Raw genomic sequence first — 20,517 nt, 5'->3', positions numbered from 1 at the left:
GTCACCCGAAGCAAGGACGTATATATGAGAAATCCTTGCCTGAAGGCATTTAAGACATGTACATGAATTGCATCAAATACATAAATACGTAATTTATGCAAGGGTTTGTAAGATACACTTATAAATCCTTGATTTATGTAATAAATATCAGAAAAATTAGGCCTCAGCCTCTCGTAAACTTTTGAACGTGCGCGCCTCTTTAAAGTCTGCATCACGAGCTAAGCGCTTGTGTGACCTAGAATAGGTCAAAATCTGGGTCGTTAGTCGTTGACCGTCAAGATAAAACACAGTCATAGTGTCTAACTGTACTGTATCTTTCTCTTTACCCTTGTATTCGGATACGTTGACAGTGACCATAAACTGCTGAACAGAAACCATGGCAAGCTACAGGGAGGTAAGTTTGACAGCTTCACCGCAAACAATGTCTGTTTTGTTACCAAGAACGCTTTCATTTATAGCGTCTTTGTGGCATAGGTAAATATTATATCAGCAGGTTTCACCGAGAGCAAGGTTCACTCTTTCATTGCCATGTTGATTATAATTAAGGATTAAGTGTCTAATTGATTAATGTAATAATTTACAGCGCTACAGATTTTTTTTAATTTGGCTTGTATGAACAGCCTACTCCTAGAACGAATATACGTACCCGGCCTACATGTGTAAAAGGAGCGGGTCGGTGTGACTTGTAAATAGTGTTAAATACGGTCTCTGTCACTCAGCTGACGGAGCATGCTTCTTTGGCTCAGTCGGTAGAGCCGTAGATTTCCACGCCGGAGACCCGGGTTCGATTCCTGGTCGGGGCACTCGACAGGAATGTGTATTTTCCCTGTTCTTCTACATTGGCGCCCAACTAAATAACCCATGGTAGGTGGTTAAAGAGTCTCGGGTTGAGATTTAGGAAATCTCAAGAAAAACAGGGGGAGTAGTGTAAAAGGAGCGGGTCGGTGTGACTTGTAAATAGTGTTAAATACGGTCTCTGTCACTCAGCTGACGGAGCATGCTTCTTTGGCTCAGTCGGTAGAGCCGTAGATTTCCACGCCGGAGACCCGGGTTCGATTCCTGGTCGGGGCACTCGACAGGAATGTGTATTTTCCCTGTTCTTCTACATTACGTACTATACCTTTCGGCCGGAGACACCACAAACCTTCTTCTTCTTCTTTGGTTTATCACCATCCGTCAATAGTGACGATTTTAGGTGAGTGATCGGCTCAGTGGCGTGGGGGAAGGGGTTATATACAGTGCATTTTTTTTTTTTTTTTTTTCTTCTGGTGCTGGAATAGATAAAAGTAGATAGGTTAAAAACATGATAAAAATGAGGTGTTTATTTGTGAGTGGGGGCTTCAAGGGCTACGTTGTTTATGTTTGCCTTGAAGCCCTCCAGTGTAGTGTTTTGTACTGTTGCCACAGGGAGGAGATTCCAGTGTGTGATGGTGTGTGGGAAAAAGGAGTACTTAAATGTATCCTTTGTGGCTGCGATGTGTCTGTATGCATAGGGATGTGTGTGTCTAGTGCGGGTGTCTACAGGTGTTAGGTATTGTTCTGGGTTGATGGCAACGAGATGGTGTGTGATTTTATATAGGAGGATGAGTCGTGATTGTAGACGGCGTGTTTGTAGTGTTGGCCATTGGAGTGTGTATAACATGTCTGAGACTGAAGAAGTGTTATGATATCTGTTTTGTACATATCTTGCTGCTCTGCGTTGAGTTTTTTCTATTTGTTGTATTTGGCCAGTATTGTGTACTATACCTTTCGGCCGGAGACGACACCATTTTCTGTCTAAAAGTCTTTTGAGCAACAATATTGCAGCTAATGTACTCCTGCAATGTTAACTTAGAGGTATAGCACGACGAGACACTTAATTTTGATCATTACGTCGTCGTTGTTTCTCACTATCGACGTCTAATATTATTCGGTTACAGCTGATAAAACCACAGGGTCACGCAAATAGACCTTTCGACTATTATATCAAAGGAGTTTGACGTTTTGTCAATAATGTATAGTAGACATATATATAAAAAAAATACCCCTATATACTATATAAAAGTGTTTTTATATAGTATATAGGGGCATTTTTTATATATATGTATACTATGCTATATATATTGATAGAACGTCAAACTCCTGTGATTATATCTAAGTCTCTGAAATTATGAATAATTTGCGTGCACTTGTGATGAAGCCAAATTAATGAGAGGTTTTCCTGGAGATAAAACCTGTGTGAATACGAGGGATGGTCATATTCAGGAATGGCTATTATTTTCATATTGACACCATCTTTGTAACCTAGGACCGTGCCTATATACATTGTAATGAGGAGTAGTGTAATAGGTTTACTTGTTAATGCTGCACATTGCTGTAATAGCAGCAGATAAATGTACAATTACCCAGGTTTAAGAGTCCCTTATATCAAGCAAGCAAAGTCACCTAGTAGCTTTAAACACTATAATGTACAAATGTTCAAGAGTTCTAATAGAAGAAAATGCCAAACAAGAACCCAGGACCTCCAAACACTACCTTGTACGTTGATGCTCTGATGAAGCTACACCTGTTCCTGGTCCCCGAGATAATCATCTTGCATTGTAGATCTGAAGTATTCGCCTCACTTAAAATAAGACTTGGTCATAGCAGTGTTTTTCCTAAGTATTTTGGGAAATTGCCACTTGGTGAAAATTGGGAATATTTGAGTGATAAAGTAGTAACACAAAATGTGTGTCAGAGTGACCAGTGATTTGGGAAATTTAGACATAGTTTGGGGAAAAAATACAAGAAATACAATACGGAATGGGGCAGAAATTTGGCCCCAAATATATAGGCAGGGAAAAAAACTGCATAGGCACCAAATGTCATAGATTAGTGAAAAACGCACTGCTAGATTGGTTTCGAACCTGAAATCCTCAGAACAATAACTTGCAAATTGATGTTCTTCCAATCCAGGTATGATACTCAGGTGATCTTGATGATTGATCAAGTCCTGTTACACATAACTATAGTCCTTTTTCCTACTCAAAAACAGACGAATGAGACCCGCTTCCAAAATTATCACAATACATGTGTAAAGTATTAAAGGGACAATTTGATCTAAGAGTACATTAAAATTTGCATATATATCGGAAACAAACCAGTTCTAATGGAAATAAGATTAGTTGGTTTTACTGTGATGTGTCAGAAAAGCCACTGTAGTGAAATGTATGTGAAATGTTCAAACTCACTTGCTGTCTGCCATTACACATTGTGGACTGGTTTGACTCTTGTATGCAGAACCCAGGCCCTTAATTGCCAGTGTAGTAAAGAATTTTTTGTCTTGAACTACTCAAATCGCTCTTACAGTAGTGTTTACGTTATTAGGTGCATGTTCTTGTCTAAATATAATTTCACCAACTCCTCAGTGGTTAAGTAAATGCATTTGATTAACGTACGTGACTTTGGCTCAAGTATTGGTACAGCATACATGTTATACCTGCTAAATCGTATTGATCAACAATTTGGAATTTAAACGGTATCAATCAAAATACTTAATAATGTCATGGAATTTGTCAATATTTCTTGTTATATGTTTTATAAGGATTATAGAACAATACAATTATGTCATATTTTGCTTTGTGATTATGTAACAGAATTATCTTCATTGAATTGTCCCTTTAAGTTGGACATCAATTCATTTAGTAACTTGAAGGAAGTAAAATACAAGATCAGATTCAGATCAGGATTTGAACCTGGGACCTTCTAACACCAGCCAGATCCTTGACCTGGTTGCTGACTATGAACTTGATTCAGAATTATTACAACAATAGAGCTCTGCTTTTGACCAAATGACTATGTATTAGTTTTGTTTTGATTAACACCCCATTAATTAACACCCAGTGTCAGATGTGTACAGATATAGGAGGTCAGGTTGTTCAATGGGTAGAGCAACCGGCTAGTGTTCAGGGATTCTCGGGTTCAAACCCTGGTCTGACCGTGCATTTTTCTGTTCCTCTTACAAGTAGTCATGACATTTGCCCCCTGGAGGTGAATAGCCATATACTGTTTGCGATTTCCATTTCAAAGCATTTTCACAGAGATTAAAGATGCTCCACCGCCGACAGAGCATAAATGATATCCATCATTTGAACAATAATTGGTGTTTAATCGTGTATATATATATATATGTCTAATAAACACAAAAAATAATTTAACATAATTTATTTCGCCTTTGGTGCATGCACAATCAGTACTTCATTCTATAAAGGATATAGTGCCACAGAATTTTTTCGGGATGCAATTTATCATATTTCATGTTTTAACTTAGAGTAAAATTAGAAGCTCAAACTTTTCAATGGTGGTAATGGTGTAAAGTAAGTAACTTTTGTAACTGAAGAAAAATACCAAATCGTCTGCTCCTGTTTTTGATAGTGAAAAATTACCATTTGTCAGCGGTGGAGCATCTTTAAGTTCCATGGATATTAAAAGATATCAATTTGTGGAGATAAACTTGTATTAATTTATCTTGATAGCGAAATTTGCGAAAATAATTTGCATGCAAAAAAGTTGGTTTACTTTAATAATACGAGGACTTGTAGCCAGTGTGGTGACTACTGTTCAGAAGAATGTTATATGACAGTGAATGCTATAATTTATTCAGTAAATATTTAACATGTAGGTCTGATATCAAACCTGGTAAACCATACGTACCTGTTATACAACTGTCAGTAACCTAAGTATGAAAATCAGATATGTGATGGTGTGAAACACAGGGACTTGACACAAATTTCCAGCAAATTGTATTATTAAATGATATTAAAATACATGCATACAATTTATTGTTGGTTGGAGTTGTGAAATATGCCATTACATAAGTTGGGGAAGTTATTATCAAAAATAATATGATAAAGGATAGCTGTATATATTAGATTAGATTTTTATTCATGTTGAATAGCATGCAACTGACTTTACTTACTGTAATTATAGCAATGACGTGCACATTTTCCATCACGAAAAGCCACTCATCCATTATTTCATTTATTTTCTCTAACCAGACTCTGAATAGCCTCCAATGCAAAAAAGTGCTGAAGAAAATATATGAATAAATTATATATATGCATTCCTGTCAAGTTCTAATTCTCATAACAGAAGAAAGGGTCTTCATGCATGAATGATGATAAAGATAGAAAGGAGTTGTGCATATTCATTTACTTGTAGTTGTGCATATATATATTCCCTAGACTATCTCATAGTGTATATGTACAATTTGTATCATGACCTTTGGACCACCTAAGTTAGGCACTATAGACACGATAATGTATTCAAGTTAAGTTTTATTGAGCATATCCTGAAGACCTATATTTTCAACCTGTTGGTCTACATATATACCCAGGCATCTGTCAACCTGTGATATACAAATGCTAATTATATTGTTTGTGTATCTGGTTTGGCATCTGTTTGTCATCTATTTTTGGACAATCTCAATATATAAATTTAAAATGATTGTAATATAGTCTTATGTCTTATGTGACTTTCCAAGGGGCTGTTACAAATAAGTCACATAAGACAGGGAGTCACTTAAGACAGTCCAAGTTCATCCGCAACATCACTGTAGAAAAATGTGTCTTTAGTTGTCTTTAAATTTATTCTTAATTATAAATATATCAATTAACCTGACTTTTTAAAAAATAAATTAAAAATCATAATAAAAAAAAAATATAAAAAATAAAAAACCGAAAAATGATTTTCTTCTTAATAAAAATCATTTAGTATTAAATTAAAAGCAGATGTACATTGTTGTATGGTTTTAAACTGTGTTCAAAACAAATCTATCTGGATGGGCTGTAATTTTGGGTTAAAACTCTCAATCATTTTTTGTGATTAAAATAAATTGAATATCATTGTTTATCAGACTTGATAAAACCACAAAAATCAGACTTGTCCTAAAATAACCACAGCAAAACAATAACAGATGTTGTGTAAATTAAAAAATATTACTTTTGTATGTATGTAATATTTTAAAGCTTGGGCTTTATTTTGCTGAATTTTACAAATCTATTGTACATGTACTTCAGAAACATTGAGGAATACCATGTAATAGAGAGACTTGGTAAGCCTTGTCCAGTATGAATAATTGTAACAAAGGTGGGAGGAAGGGGGTGCTTATTAATGCACCAAAGTGTAAGTTATCAACGAAAAAATCCTGTGATCCTGTGAGACGCATGATCATACCGTGATTCACATGTAAAAGACTCACAAGTTCATGTAATATGGGATACAATGCTGATGTTAGAGACATCACATGTCGTAAAACATTGTTATATCCATAAGATGAAGGCTTTTATACCACTTCAACTCTTATCTAAAAAAATGGGACAGGTGCTTATAGGAGGAGGGATGCTAATTACGACGAATCTGGTAATATTTCATTCGTAAATAAATAAATTCACTATTATGGGCTGCATAATCAATGTTATTTATCATTATACAATTATTTGTGTTATTTGAGTTCATCTTTGAGCTCTCTCGTGAAGTAACATCTCTTGTGTAATTGTTTCTCATGTGTAATTGTGTCTCTTGTGTAATTGTATCTCTTGTGTAATTGTTTCTCTTTTGTAATTGTATCTCTTGTGTAATTGTGTCTCTTTTGTAATTACATCTCTTGTGCAATTGTATCTCGTGTGGATTACATCTCTTGTGTAATTTTATCTTCTGTGTAATTGTATATCTTGTGTAATTACATATCTTGTGTCATTGTATCTCTGGTGTAATAATATCTCTTGTGTAATTATATCTCTTGTGTAATTACATCTCTTGTGAATTTGTATCTTTTGTATAATTTTATATCTCTTATATATGTAAATGTATCTCTTGTGTAAATGTGTCTCTTGTGTAATTCTTTTGTGTAATTGTATCCTGTCACTTTTCGTGATAAAATATAGACAACATACCTTGTTTCTTGATTAATACCAGTTATATTTCATAAAGTGAGGTTAAAACTTCGAGATTTTTCACCAGTGCAGAACACAAGTAAAAAATATCAAAGTTTCCACCACATGACAGGCTGCCATCTTTGATTTTGATAGTAGAAGTTTGAAAAGCAGAGAAAAGATCCCTCTGTCAATTGTGAGACATAGATCAGTCTTTGGTGGGTGCCAAGATTCCTCTGGGATCTCTTGCTGTGGATTTTATTTTCAAGGGGACACAAATGTTGTGTGAAAAATTTCTGTATCCCCTCAAAATGAACAGCTATCCTGACTTTGTATAATTACAGAGACACAGCTAGTCAATCACTCAAGGTCACCCTTTATGTCACACTTTATACCATTGATAATGTTTAACATCAAAAAAACAATTTATATGTCTTTATGATTCTAGTATCTTCAGCTGAAAGAAGAAATCTTAACATTTTGTAGAGAAGACATGTACATGTACACACTTATCATGAAAGTTTTGTTTTTCTGTTGGCAGCTTATCACATCAATGCGCACAATTTTCCGTACTGGTAAAACCAAAACCTACGAATGGAGAAAACAACAGTTAAACTCACTACTACGATGTTTGGAAGAAAACAAAGACGCAATCTCTGCAGCTCTCCATAAGGACTTGAGGAAGGTAGGAACTGTAGGATATTTATTGTAGGAGGAAGATAGGAACTGTAGGATTTCTATTGTAGGAGGAAGGTAGGAACTGTAGGATATCTATTGTAGGAGGAAGGTAGGAACTGTAGGATATATATTGTAGGGGGAAGGTAGGAACTGTAGGATATATGTTGTAGGAGGAAGGTAGGAACTGTAGGATATCTATTGTAGGAGGGAGTTAGGAACTGTAGGATATCTATTGTAGGAGGAAGATAGGAACTGTAGGATATCTATTGTAGGAGGAAGGTAGGAACTGTAGGATATCCATTGTAAGAGGAAGGTAGGAACTGTAGGATATATATTGTAGGGGGAAGGTAGGAACTGTAGGATATCCATTGTAGGAGGAAGGTAGGAACTGTAGGATATATATTGTAGGGGGAAGGTAGGAACTGTAGGATATTTATTGTAGGAGGAAGGTAGGAACTGTAGGATATCTATTGTAGGGGGAAGGTAGGAACTGTTGGATATTTATTGTAGGAGGAAGGTAGGAACTGTAGGATATCTATTGTAGGAGGAAGATATATAGGAACTGTAGGATATATTGTAGGAGGAAGGTAGGAACTGTAGAATATATATTGTAGGGGGAAGGTAGGAACTGTAGGATATTTATTGTAGGAGGAAGGTAGGAACGGTAGGATATCTATTGTAGAGGGAAAGTAGGAACTGTAGGATATCTATTGTAGGAGGAAGGTAGGAACTGTAGGATATCTATTGTAGGGGGAAGATAGGAACTGTAGGTAGGAACTGTAGGATATATATTGTAGGGGAAAGGTAGGAACTGTAGGATATCTATTGTAGGAGGAAGGTAGGAACTGTAGGATATCTATTGTAGTGGGAAGGTAGGAACTGTAGGATATCTTTTGTAGGGGGAAGGTAGGAACTGTAGGATACATATTGTAGGAGGAAGGTAGGAACTGTAGGATATCTATTGTAGGAGGAAGGTAGGAACTGTTGGATATCTATTTTAGGAGGAAGGTAGGAACTGTAGGATATCTATTTTAGGAGGAAGGTAGGAACTGTAGGATATCTATTGTAGGAGGAAGTTAGGAACTGTAGGATATCTATTTTAGGAGGAAGGTAGGAACTGTAGGATATCTATTGTAGGAGGAAGATAGGAACTGTAGGATATCTATTGTAGGAGGAAGGTAGGAACTGTAGGATATCCATTGTAAGAGGAAGGTAGGAACTGTAGGATATATATTGTAGGGGGAAGGTAGGAACTGTAGGATATTTATTGTAGGAGGAAGGTAGGAACTGTAGGATATCTATTTTAGGAGGAAGGTAGGAACTGTAGGATATCTATTGTAGGAGGAAGGTAGGAACTGTAGGATATCTATTGTAGGAGGAAGGTAGGAACTGTAGGATATCTATTGTAGGAGGAAGGTAGGAACTGTAGGATATCTATTTTAGGGGGAAGGTAGGAACTGTTGGATATTTATTGTAGGAGGAAGGTAGGAACTGAAGGATATCCGTTGTAGGAGGAAGGTAGGAATTGTAGGATATCTGTTGTAGGAGGAAGGTAGGAACTGTAGGATATCTAATGTAGGAGGAAGGTAGGAACTGTAGAATATCTATTGTAGGAGGAAGGTAGGAACTGTAGGATATCTATTGTAGGGGGAAGGTAGGAACTGTATGATATATATTGTAGGAGGAAGGTAGGAACTGTAGGATATCTATTGTAGGAGGAAGGTAGGAACTGTAGGATATCTATTGTAGGGGGAAGGTAGGAACTGTATGATATATATTGCAGGAGGAAGGTAGGAACTGTAGGATATCCATTGTAGGAGGAAAGTAGATTCTGTAGAATATCTATTTTATTGAATAATCTTATGATTTACGTTGTCCAGTGGTAGGCTTCATCTGCTAAATTACTGTTTAATGCTCAATAACTGATTTTTGTAGGTACAATGTATTGTATATATTTCCATGTATTGACCATACTGGTTGTAAATTATCACAATGGAGTAAAAGATGATCATTATGTGATATTTATTAGTCTATTGTATTTGCTTGTTCATCTAGTCTACTTTTAATGATATGCTGTTGTAAACTCTTCTGATATATTCCATCTTTGCATATGACAGAGTTAGCTCCCTTGTGGGTAGGTATGGCTTGTTATGTAATTATTTTGTGAGTGCATTTAGGTCATTTTCTCTGAAAAGTTTGATGTTGCCAACACATAACATCACAATCAATACCTTCCCACAAGGGCAGATAACTCTGTAATATGCAAATACGAAATATCTTATTTTGAATGTGTTATCAGATTAATACCAATTTACCTGTAAGCTTTAGTCACAACATTTTCTTTTTACAGTCCAAAATGGAGTCGCTTGTTTTTGAGATTAATTACTGTAAAAATGACTTAGTGGAATCTCTCAACAATTTAGACGAATGGATGAAGCCAGAAAAGGTAACCAATATCAGCTGTAATACACAGCAGGTTTATCAGCTGTAATACACAGCATGTTTATCAGCTGTAATGTACAGCAGGTTTATCAGCTGTAATGTACAGCAGGTTTATCAGCTGTAATGTACAGCAGGTTTATCAGCTGTAATGTACAGCAGGTTTATCAGCTGTAATGTACAGCAGGTTTATCAGCTGTAATGTACAGCAGGTTTATCAGCTGTAATGTACAGCAGGTTTATCAGCTGTAATGTACAGCAGGTTTATCAGCTGTAATGTACAGCAGGTTTATCAGCTGTAATGTACAGCAGGTTTATCAGCTGTAATGTACAGCATGTTTATCAACTGTAATGTACAGCAGGTTTATAATCAGCTTTCTACCACAATAGGGGGTGTTATTCAACTCTCATGACATTGAATAAACACTGCAGCTGTTGATTAACAATTTGTTTATACCACACGTGGTATAAACTCTGTACGCATTCTGATTGGATGACACGGTGAACTTTGACCGAACTACTTCTTTCCCAGTGTCACATCATCATTGTCAACGTCATCAATAATCAATTGACGTCATTCTATGTTGTGATGGCCGCTTGACGTCCAAAACTGCTGTAGGAAAGCGTATGCGCCGTGGTCATTGTGTCATAATACGTGACGTTTTCGTACATGTTAAATTGACCATTATTACTAATTATACATCTTGCCGGACAAGAATTTTACTGATGAGTTTCGTAGTTTTAACGTTTATGAACGTTATCTTGACGGTAATGGCTTGATGATTATCTGGCGGGAAATAGACGATGCCGTGTCGTGCGAATGCTTTTACATGTATACATGTAGTCCGACATTGAGTTTTATTTTCTGGAAGCAATTTTGAAGATTTGAACTCAATAAGACGTTAAATGAGTATTTTTTGACCCTAGAGTTGTTCCCAATTAGAAGAATTTGATATCGACGGATTCTTTATCAAACGATGACTTTTGAATACTAATTAGAGTCTTTTTGCTGATGAAAATATTACTACACCTTATTTGCATATTTCGGTAAATACATGTTACTGTATCCCTGCCGTATTTCTATCGGCTAAAAACGAATATTATTGTGGTAGAAACAGGTCACACTACTCGTGGTTGTTGAATATTGAATTTATTCCACACTCGTAAGTTATTTTTTAAAAGTTACAAAAGACACTCGCTAAAGCTTGTCTTTTGTAACTTTTAAAAAATAACTCACTCGTGTGGAAAAAATTCAATATTCAACAACCACTCATTGTGTAACCTCTATCTAATACACAGCAGGTTTATCAGCTGTGATATAAAGCAGGTTTATCAGCTGTAATATACAGCAGGTTTATAATCAGCTGTAATATACAGCAGGTTTATAATCAGCTGTAATATACAGCAGGTTTATAATCAGCTGTAATATACAGCAGGTTTATAATCAGCTGTAATATACAGCAGGTTTATAATCAGCTGTAATATACAGCAGGTTTATAATCAGCTGTAATATACAGCAGGTTTATAATCAGCTGTAATATACAGCAGGTTTATAATCAGCTATAATTTACAGCAGGTTTATAATCAGCTATAATACACAACAGGCTTATCAGCTGTAATACACAGTAGGTTTATCAGTTGTAATATACAGCAGGTTTATCAGTTGGAATATACAGCAGGTTTATCAGCTGTAATATACAACAGGTTTATAATCAGCTGTAATATACAGCAGGTTTATCAGCTGTAATATACAGCAGGTTTATAATCAGCTGTGATATACAGCAGGTTTATCAGCTGGAATATACAGCAGGTTTATCAGCTGTAATATACAGCAGGTTTAATAACTGTATTATACAGCAGGTTATCAGCTGTAATAAACAGCAGGTTTATCAGCTGTAATACACAGCAGGTTGATCAGCTGTTCTATACAGCAGGTTTATCAGCTGTAATATACAGCAGGTTTATAATTAGCTGTGATATACAGCAGGTTTATCAGCTGTAATATACAGCAGGTTTATGATCAGCTGTAATATACAGCAGGTTTATAATCAGCTGTAATATACAGCAGGCTTATCAGCTGTAATATACAGCAGGTTTATCAGCTGTGATATACAGCAGGTTTATCAGCTGTAATATACAACAGGTTTATCAGCTGTGATATACAGCAGGTTTATCAGCTGTATATTACAGCAGATTTATAATCATCTGTAATACACAGTAGGTTTATAATCAGCTGTATTATACAGCAGGTTTATCAGCTGTAATATACAGCAGGTTTATCAGCTGTAATATACAGCAGGTTTATCAGCTGTGATATACAGCAGGTTTATCAGCTGTATATTACAGCAGATTTATAATCAGCTGTAATACACAGTAGGTTTATAATCAGCTGTATTATACAGCAGATTTATAATCAGCTGTAATATACAGCAGGTTTATAATCAGCTGTAATATACAGCAGATTTATAATCAGCTGTAATATACAGCAGGTTTATAATCATCTGTAATGTACAGCAGATTTATAATCAGCTGTAATATACAGCAGGTTTATAATCATCTGTGATATATAGCATGTTTATTAGCTGTAATATACAGCAGGTTTATCAGCTGTGATATACAGCAGGTTTATCAGCTGTAATATACAACAGGTTTATCAGCTGTGATATACAGCAGGTTTATCAGCTGTATATTACAGCAGATTTATAATCAGCTGTAATACACAGTAGGTTTATAATCATCTGTGATATATAGCATGTTTATAATCATCTTTAATATACAACAGGTTTATCAGCTGTCATATACAACAGGTTTATCAGCTGTGATATACAGCAGGTTTATCAGCTGTAATATTACAGCAGATTTATAATCAGCTGTAATACACAGTAGGTTTATAATCAGCTGTGATATACAGCAGGTTTATCAGCTGTAATATACAGCAGGTTTATGATCAGCTGTAATATACAGCAGGTTTATAATCAGCTGTAATATACAGCAGGTTTATCAGCTGTAATATGCAGCAGGTTTATCAGCTGTAATACACAGCAGGTTTATCAGCTGTGATATACAGCAGGTTTATCAGCTGTAATATACAGCAGGTTTATCAGCTGTGATATACAGCAGGTTTATAATCAGCTGGAATATACAGCAGGTTTATCAGCTGTATTGTACAACAGGTTTATCAGCTGTAATATACAGCAGGTTTATCAGCTGTAATATACAGCAGGTTTATCAGCTGTGATATACAGCAGGTTTATCAGCTGTATATTACAGCAGATTTATAATCAGCTGTAATACACAGTAGGTTTATAATCAGCTGTAATATACAGCAGGTTTATCAGCTGTAATATACAGCAGGTTTATCAGCTGTAATATACAGCAGGTTTATCAGCTGTAATATACAGCAGGTTTATCAGCTGTAATATACAGCAGGTTTATCAGCTGGAATATACAGCATGTTTATAATCAGCTGGAATATACAGCAGGTTTATCAGCTGTTATATACGACAGGTTTATCAGCTGTAATACACAGTAGGTTTGATTAAATGGAACCAAATACATTAATTAAGTTAACTAAATCAGTGGAACGTTAGACTTTAATTCCAAGTTTTAATCCTATAGTGGCTATATATGACAGTACAAGTGTTATGTGAGTTACTAACTCTTCTTTGTATTATTAAGATCCAAGATTTAAAATATGTATACATGTATCATATAACTGATCATCAATGAAATATCAGGCAAAACAATTTTTTTATTCTTTAAGAGTTGTCAATTATCACATACTTATATAAAGAATTTTCTGTATATGTGTATATAGCACCAGAAGTGATCTATTAAGTTTCACTTAATATACCTGACTAAAGTGAATGCTTTCAGAGATTTTATGCATGATTTCAGGTGAAGAAGGGCTTAATGAACATGATGGACAAAGCTTACATAAAGCGAGAGCCGTTTGGTGTGACTTTGATTATAGGAGCCTGGAACTACCCTGTACAACTCACTATTCTCCCTCTCATTGGGGCATTGGCGGCAGGTATACAGATTGTTCATTTTGTGTTTGTAGCTTTAATTAATGTTGTCATTGTAAATATATAAAATTAAAACTTTACACAATAAAAACTACATGTGTATATTTTATAGTAATTCTTACTATGAGTACAATTTGTTTGCCTTTTTTTCACAGGAAATTGTGTCATTATAAAACCATCAGAAGTTTCCCCGGCAACAGCCACAGTTTTAGAACAGATACTTCCCAAGTACCTAGATAATGTAAGTACACCCCAAGTACCTAGACAATGTAAGTACACCTCCCCAAGTACCTAGACAATGTAAGTACACCTCCCCAAGTACCTAGACAATGTAAGTACACCTCCCCAAGTACCTAGACAATGTAAGTACACCTCCCCAAGTACCTAGACAATGTAAGTACACCTCCCCAAGTACCTAGACAATGTAAGTACACCTCCCCAAGTACCTAGACAATGTAAGTACACCTCCCCAAGTACCTAGACAATGTAAGTACACCTCCCCAAGTACCTAGACAATGTAAGTACACCTCCCCAAGTACCTAGACAATGTAAGTACACCTCCCCAAGTACCTAGACAATGTAAGTACACCTCCCCAAGTACCTAGACAATGTAAGTACACCTCCCCAAGTACCTAGACAATGTAAGTACACCTCCCCAAGTACCTAGACAATGTAAGTACACCTCCCCAAGTACCTAGACAATGTAAGTACACCTCCCCAAGTACCTAGACAATGTAAGTACACCTCCCCAAGTACCTAGACAATGTAAGTACAACTCCCCAAGTACTTATACAATGTAAGTACACCTCCCCAAGTACCTAGACAATGTAAGTACACCTCCCCAAGTACCTAGACAATGTAAGTACACCTCCCCAAGTACCTAGACAATGTAAGTACACCTCCCCAAGTACCTAGACAATGTAAGTACACCTCCCCAAGTACCTAGACAATGTAAGTACACCTCCCCAAGTACCTAGACAATGTAAGTACACCTCCCCAAGTACCTAGACAATGTAAGTACACCTCCCCAAGTACTTAGACAATGTAAGTACACCTCCCCAAGTACCTAGACAATGTAAGTACACCTCCCCAAGTACCTAGACAATGTAAGTACACCTCCCCAAGTACCTAGACAATGTAAGTACACCTCCCCAAGTACCTAGACAATGTAAGTACACCTCCCCAAGTACCTAGACAATGTAAGTACACCTCCCCAAGTACCTAGACAATGTAAGTACACCTCCCCAAGTACCTAGACAATGTAAGTACACCTCCCCAAGTACCTAGACAATGTAAGTACACCCCATACTGCCCCTCCCAAGTACCTAGACAATGTAAGTACACCTCCCAAGTACTAGACAATGTAAGTACACCTCCCATGTGTAAGTACACCTCCCCAAGTACCTAGACAATGTAAGTACACCTCCCCAAGTACCTAGACAATGTAAGTACACCTCCCCAAGTACCTAGACAATGTAAGTACACCTCCCCAAGTACCTAGACAATGTAAGTACACCTCCCCAAGTACCTAGACAATGTAAGTACACCTCCCCAAGTACCTAGACAATGTAAGTACACCTCCCCAAGTACCTAGACAATGTAAGTACACCTCCCCAAGTACCTAGACAATGTAAGTACACCTCCCCAAGTACCTAGACAATGTAAGTACACCTCCCCAAGTACCTAGACAATGTAAGTACACCTCCCCAAGTACCTAGACAATGTATGTACACCTCCCCAAGTACCTAGACAATGTATGTACACCTCCCCAAGTACCTAGACAATGTAAGTACACCTCCCCAAGTACCTAGACAATGTAAGTACACCTCCCCAAGTACCTAGACAATGTATGTACACCTCCCCAAGTACCTAGACAATGTATGTACACCTCCCCAAGTACCTAGACAATGTAAGTACACCTCCCCAAGTACCTAGACAATGTAAGTACACCTCCCCAAGTACCTAGACAATGTAAGTACACCTCCCCAAGTACCTAGACAATGTAAGTACACCTCCCCAAGTACCTAGACAATGTATGTACACCTCCCCAAGTACCTAGACAATGTAAGTACACCTCCCCAAGTACCTAGACAATGTAATACACCCCCAAGTACTAGTAATGTAAGTACACCCCAAGTACCTAGACAATATAAGTACACCTCCCCAAGTACCTAGACAATGTATGTACACCTCCCCAAGTACCTAGACAATGTATGTACACCTCCCCAAGTACCTAGACAATGTAAGTACACCTCCCCAAGTACCTAGACAATGTATGTACACCTCCCCAAGTACCTAGACAATGTATGTACACCTTCCCAAGTACCTAGACAATGTAAGTACACCTCCCCAAGTACCTAGACAATGTAAGTACACCTCCCCAAGTACCTAGACAATGTAAGTACACCTCCCCAAGTACCTAGACAATGTAAGTACACCTCCCCAAGTACCTAGACAATGTAAGTACACCTCCCCAAGTACCTAGACAATTTAAGTACACCTCCCCAAAATATTCGGCATTTTAGCCCCTCGCACACCCCTCAGGATATGTGGTAATATATCAGGCATTTAAACCCCTCGCATACTCTTAAGGATTTGTAGTAATATAGCGGGTATTTTAACCCCTTGCCCACCCCTTAGGATTTGTGTTTATAAATCTAGCATTTTAACCCCTCGCACACCCCTAAGGACTTGTGGTAATATATCTGGTATTTTAACCCCTCACACACCCCTAAGGACTTGTGGTAATATATCTGGTATTTTAACCACTCTTACACTCGTCAGGATTTGTGGTAATATATCAGGCATTTTAACCCCTTCCACATCTCTAATGATTTGTGGTAACATATCAGGCATTTTAACCCCTTCCACATCCCTAATGATTTGTGGTAATATATCAGGCATTTTAACCCTTCGCACGTCCCTAAGGGCTTCTGGTTATATATTAGGTATTTTAGCCCCTCGCAAACCAATAAGGATTTATGAAAATATATCTGGCATTTTAACCTCTCCCACATCCCTAAGGGCTTCTGGTTATGTATCGGGAATTTTAACCTCTCGTACACCCCTAACGACTAGTGGTAATATATCGGGCATTTAAACCCCTCGAACACTCCTAAGGACTTGTGGTAATATATCGGGCATTTCAACCCCTCGAACACTCCTAAGGACTTGTGGTAATATATCGGCCATTTTAACCCCATGTACACCAGGTATAACCATCCATATGAGGTAGTTGCTGTCAACTGGAAAAAATGTTACTTGAGCGGGTCTTTTCTTTTGTGCAAACATGTATATAATTATATGTGTAACTATAAAGCACTTTTATTGAAGACCATTATTTCAAGGTTGATTTTAGATTGATAATGCTTCAAATTTAATCACATCAGACAAAGTAAATCTTCAGATTTTTTTCTTTTAATCAAATCAAGTTATTGGCTAAAATTTTACATGACATAGGAAAACGCCAAATTTAAACGTACCAAAATTGAACCACCCTTTCACCATGCCAAAATTTCCCTGTCGCCAAAATATTCCAATTTATGGTGTTGATCACACATATATGTGTTTTTGATAGGACTGTGTCAAGATAATCAATGGTGGAGTACCCGAGACCACCGCTCTCCTGGCCGAGAGGTTTGACTTCATCTTCTACACAGGAAGTACCCAAGTTGGTAAAATAGTGATGCAGGCAGCCAGTAAATATCTAACTCCTGTGTGTCTGGAACTTGGAGGCAAGAGGTGAATAGATATTGGAGATTTGACTATATATTGTACACTTTCTATCAACGGCATTCCATTCTTAATATATTAAAAGGCAAAAATATTAGAGATTTCTTAATAACCTCTTTTTTGCAATTGAATAAACCTTCTATACAAATGCATACCTCTTAAATCATTTATGAGAAATATATTTGATAATGCTGGCCCCCCCTCTATACCATTGTCTTCTCTCTATCTACTGATGGTAGTGGTTGGGTGGTTGTATATATGTAAGATGGCCAAACATATTACAACAAGCCTTCCACTTCTGGGTCGTGAATTTAAATCCATTGTGAAGCAGTTGCCAGGTGCTGGTTGGTGGTTGTTTCACCGGGTACGCCGGATTTTATTTCCTCCTTCTCCTTAACCTTTCACATCCTTAAATGACTCAGGCTGTTGATTTAAGGACTTTAAACTAATGACACCATTGTACACCTTATGAGATCGTGATAATCATGATTTTGATGTATTTTCAGCCCTGTGTTTGTCGACCGTAACTGTGACTTGACGGCCGTTGCCAACAGAATACTGTGGGGAAAGACCTGTAACTCCGGACAGATTTGTATTGCTCCAGATTATGTCATGTGTTCAAAGGACGTCCAAGTAAGTATTCCTATTGTTGATTATCTCCACTATGTTATCATGAATTTTTAAAATTATGTTACCATCATATTTGTTGCAGTTAGATATCAATCTTAACGTGACATTCTGTTAGCGATGAACATTCCTGATCTAGCTCAGGTTCACAAAACTTAAGTCTAATAGAATATCAGTTGGTTTATAATGTTAGTGTTATTTTTGTCTCTGATTTTAGGACGAGTTGGTAACTAAACTCAAGGACTCCATTGCTATGTTTTATCCTGATGGTGTGGAGAAATCCTCTGACTACTGTCGGATCGTCAATAGCCGTCACTTTCAGTACGTATCTTCAGATCAACATTAACAGTTGATGTGTATGATTTACCTTTGGTAACAAAGGGATTATAATGCTTGTTACCTGTTCTTAGATACCATTAGTTAGCTGACTGATTGAGGGGCATCTTGTTAGCATTGTAACTTATTGTTGTCTGGTTGTGCAATGTAAACACTGGGAGAAAATTTACAAGGGACCTTTTGCCACTGGGTATAGATATTTACGCGACTTTTGAAAGTGTTATGGGAGGGTCTTCAACTACAGAATCAGGTACTAGGGAGTTCAACAAGTCCACTACTTGCCGGCTAAATATACCTTTTGTTACATATTATCCTGCTCTGTTTCTTCAAGAGGTTCATACTATTGCCTCTGGTTCTAGTCGAAGACATGGTAAAATGTTTGTCTTTATAAGTTTATCAATGTCACTTAGAATTTTGTATATTTCAACAACATCATTCCTTTTAGGCCTATATTCTAGTGTCCTAGCTTGAAAAAGATGTTCCATATTCTCATCTATTTGGACTAATATAAAGCTATTCCATTGTTGTATATTTTTTAACCATTGTGAGACAAATTATACATGATATTCACTAAATATCTATCACTTTTGTTCGCCTAGATGATATGAACATGTGTAAATGTGATAGGAATCAGAGAGGCAATCCTGTGTGACTGGGAGGTCGATCCAATACTTAGTCACATCCTATAGTGAATCACTTTATTTCCACACGTACAATGATCGCAAATACATCAATTCACAATCAAGGGTTCTTACTAATTAACATGTATTATATGGTTTTTGTCATTATTTGTGAAACATTTGAATTCGCATTCAACTCTCTTGCAAAATAATGTGACCAATTTATATCTCACGGGTATACAGTAACCAGGAATTGAACACCGACCATCTTGTTGGAAGGTCAAGTGTGTTGCTAGGTCAAGTAGGGGATTGTTTTTATGATAGATCCAAAACAACCAAGCCTTATTATGTATATCACTGTTTGCAGGCGACTAAAGAAATTGGTTGACGACTCCAAAAGCGTAGCGATCAGAGGACAAGTGGATGAGAAAGACAACTTCATGGGCCCCACCGTGGTTACTGATGTCACACCCGACGATATCACCATGCAGGACGAGGTAAATCTAGGCACAACGCGAATTCTAAAGTATCCTTGGTTATCACATAACTGACGTAGCCATGTCATAAATATCTTTAATTTAAACAGAAGTGTAAAATACTTTATTGTGATCAAAATACGATGGCACACAATTTACTTATTTGATGGAAACATCAGATCTGGGCCTGATTTTGCCACTCTTACATAGAAAGGAAATTAAAAGATTTTTCCATAATTACTAGTTATATGCCATTAATAGAATCTTGCACTCGTAGCTCTATGTAATATGAACTTTATCAAACTTGTTAGATAATTGTATATTACATAGCCACTCATGTAAGGTGTTCTATACAGTTGATGTGTTCTATAGACCAATAAAAACACTATTAGCCAACTACTGAATGGTGTTGTCTGTGAGATGTGTCCAGACATGGCTGTGATATTCCTTGGTCTGCTCCTACAAACACATTTTGTACATTGTGTTGAGAAAGTCTACATGGCTGTTAGATTCAGTACCTTTCAGATTCATAAAGGCTATGAATGCCAACTGAAAGACGTTCAATGCTTATATTTACATTTGGTTACAATTTCATGTTGAAATACCAAAGGATTTTGCATCTATAATGAATTAATCATTGGTTATCGTCAAGGATGGAACAGCCATTTGAACAGGTTTTTTTTCCATGATC

At 36.8% G+C, this 20,517-nt stretch overlaps 1 protein-coding gene across 1 annotated transcript in view; it reads left to right on the top strand.

Annotated features, from left to right (window-relative positions):
• The first annotated feature begins 222 nt into the window (after nucleotides 1-222).
• Nucleotides 223-20,517, top strand: part of LOC138329596 (aldehyde dehydrogenase family 3 member B1-like) — a 35,428-nt gene continuing 15,133 nt past the window's right edge. Inside the window, 9 exon segments of the mRNA XM_069276684.1 lie at nucleotides 223-394; nucleotides 7,432-7,575; nucleotides 9,919-10,014; nucleotides 13,905-14,040; nucleotides 14,191-14,276; nucleotides 17,613-17,776; nucleotides 18,274-18,400; nucleotides 18,612-18,715; nucleotides 19,718-19,847. Coding sequence (XP_069132785.1) covers nucleotides 377-394; nucleotides 7,432-7,575; nucleotides 9,919-10,014; nucleotides 13,905-14,040; nucleotides 14,191-14,276; nucleotides 17,613-17,776; nucleotides 18,274-18,400; nucleotides 18,612-18,715; nucleotides 19,718-19,847 — 1,005 coding nt within the window. The 5' untranslated portion in view covers nucleotides 223-376.

The sequence above is a fragment of the Argopecten irradians genome, chromosome 8 (assembly GCF_041381155.1).
Source record: "Argopecten irradians isolate NY chromosome 8, Ai_NY, whole genome shotgun sequence".
NCBI classification, from domain to species: domain Eukaryota; kingdom Metazoa; phylum Mollusca; class Bivalvia; order Pectinida; family Pectinidae; genus Argopecten; species Argopecten irradians.
Note: the sequence above shows the minus strand (reverse complement) of the source record. Positions and strands in the feature narration are given on the sequence as shown.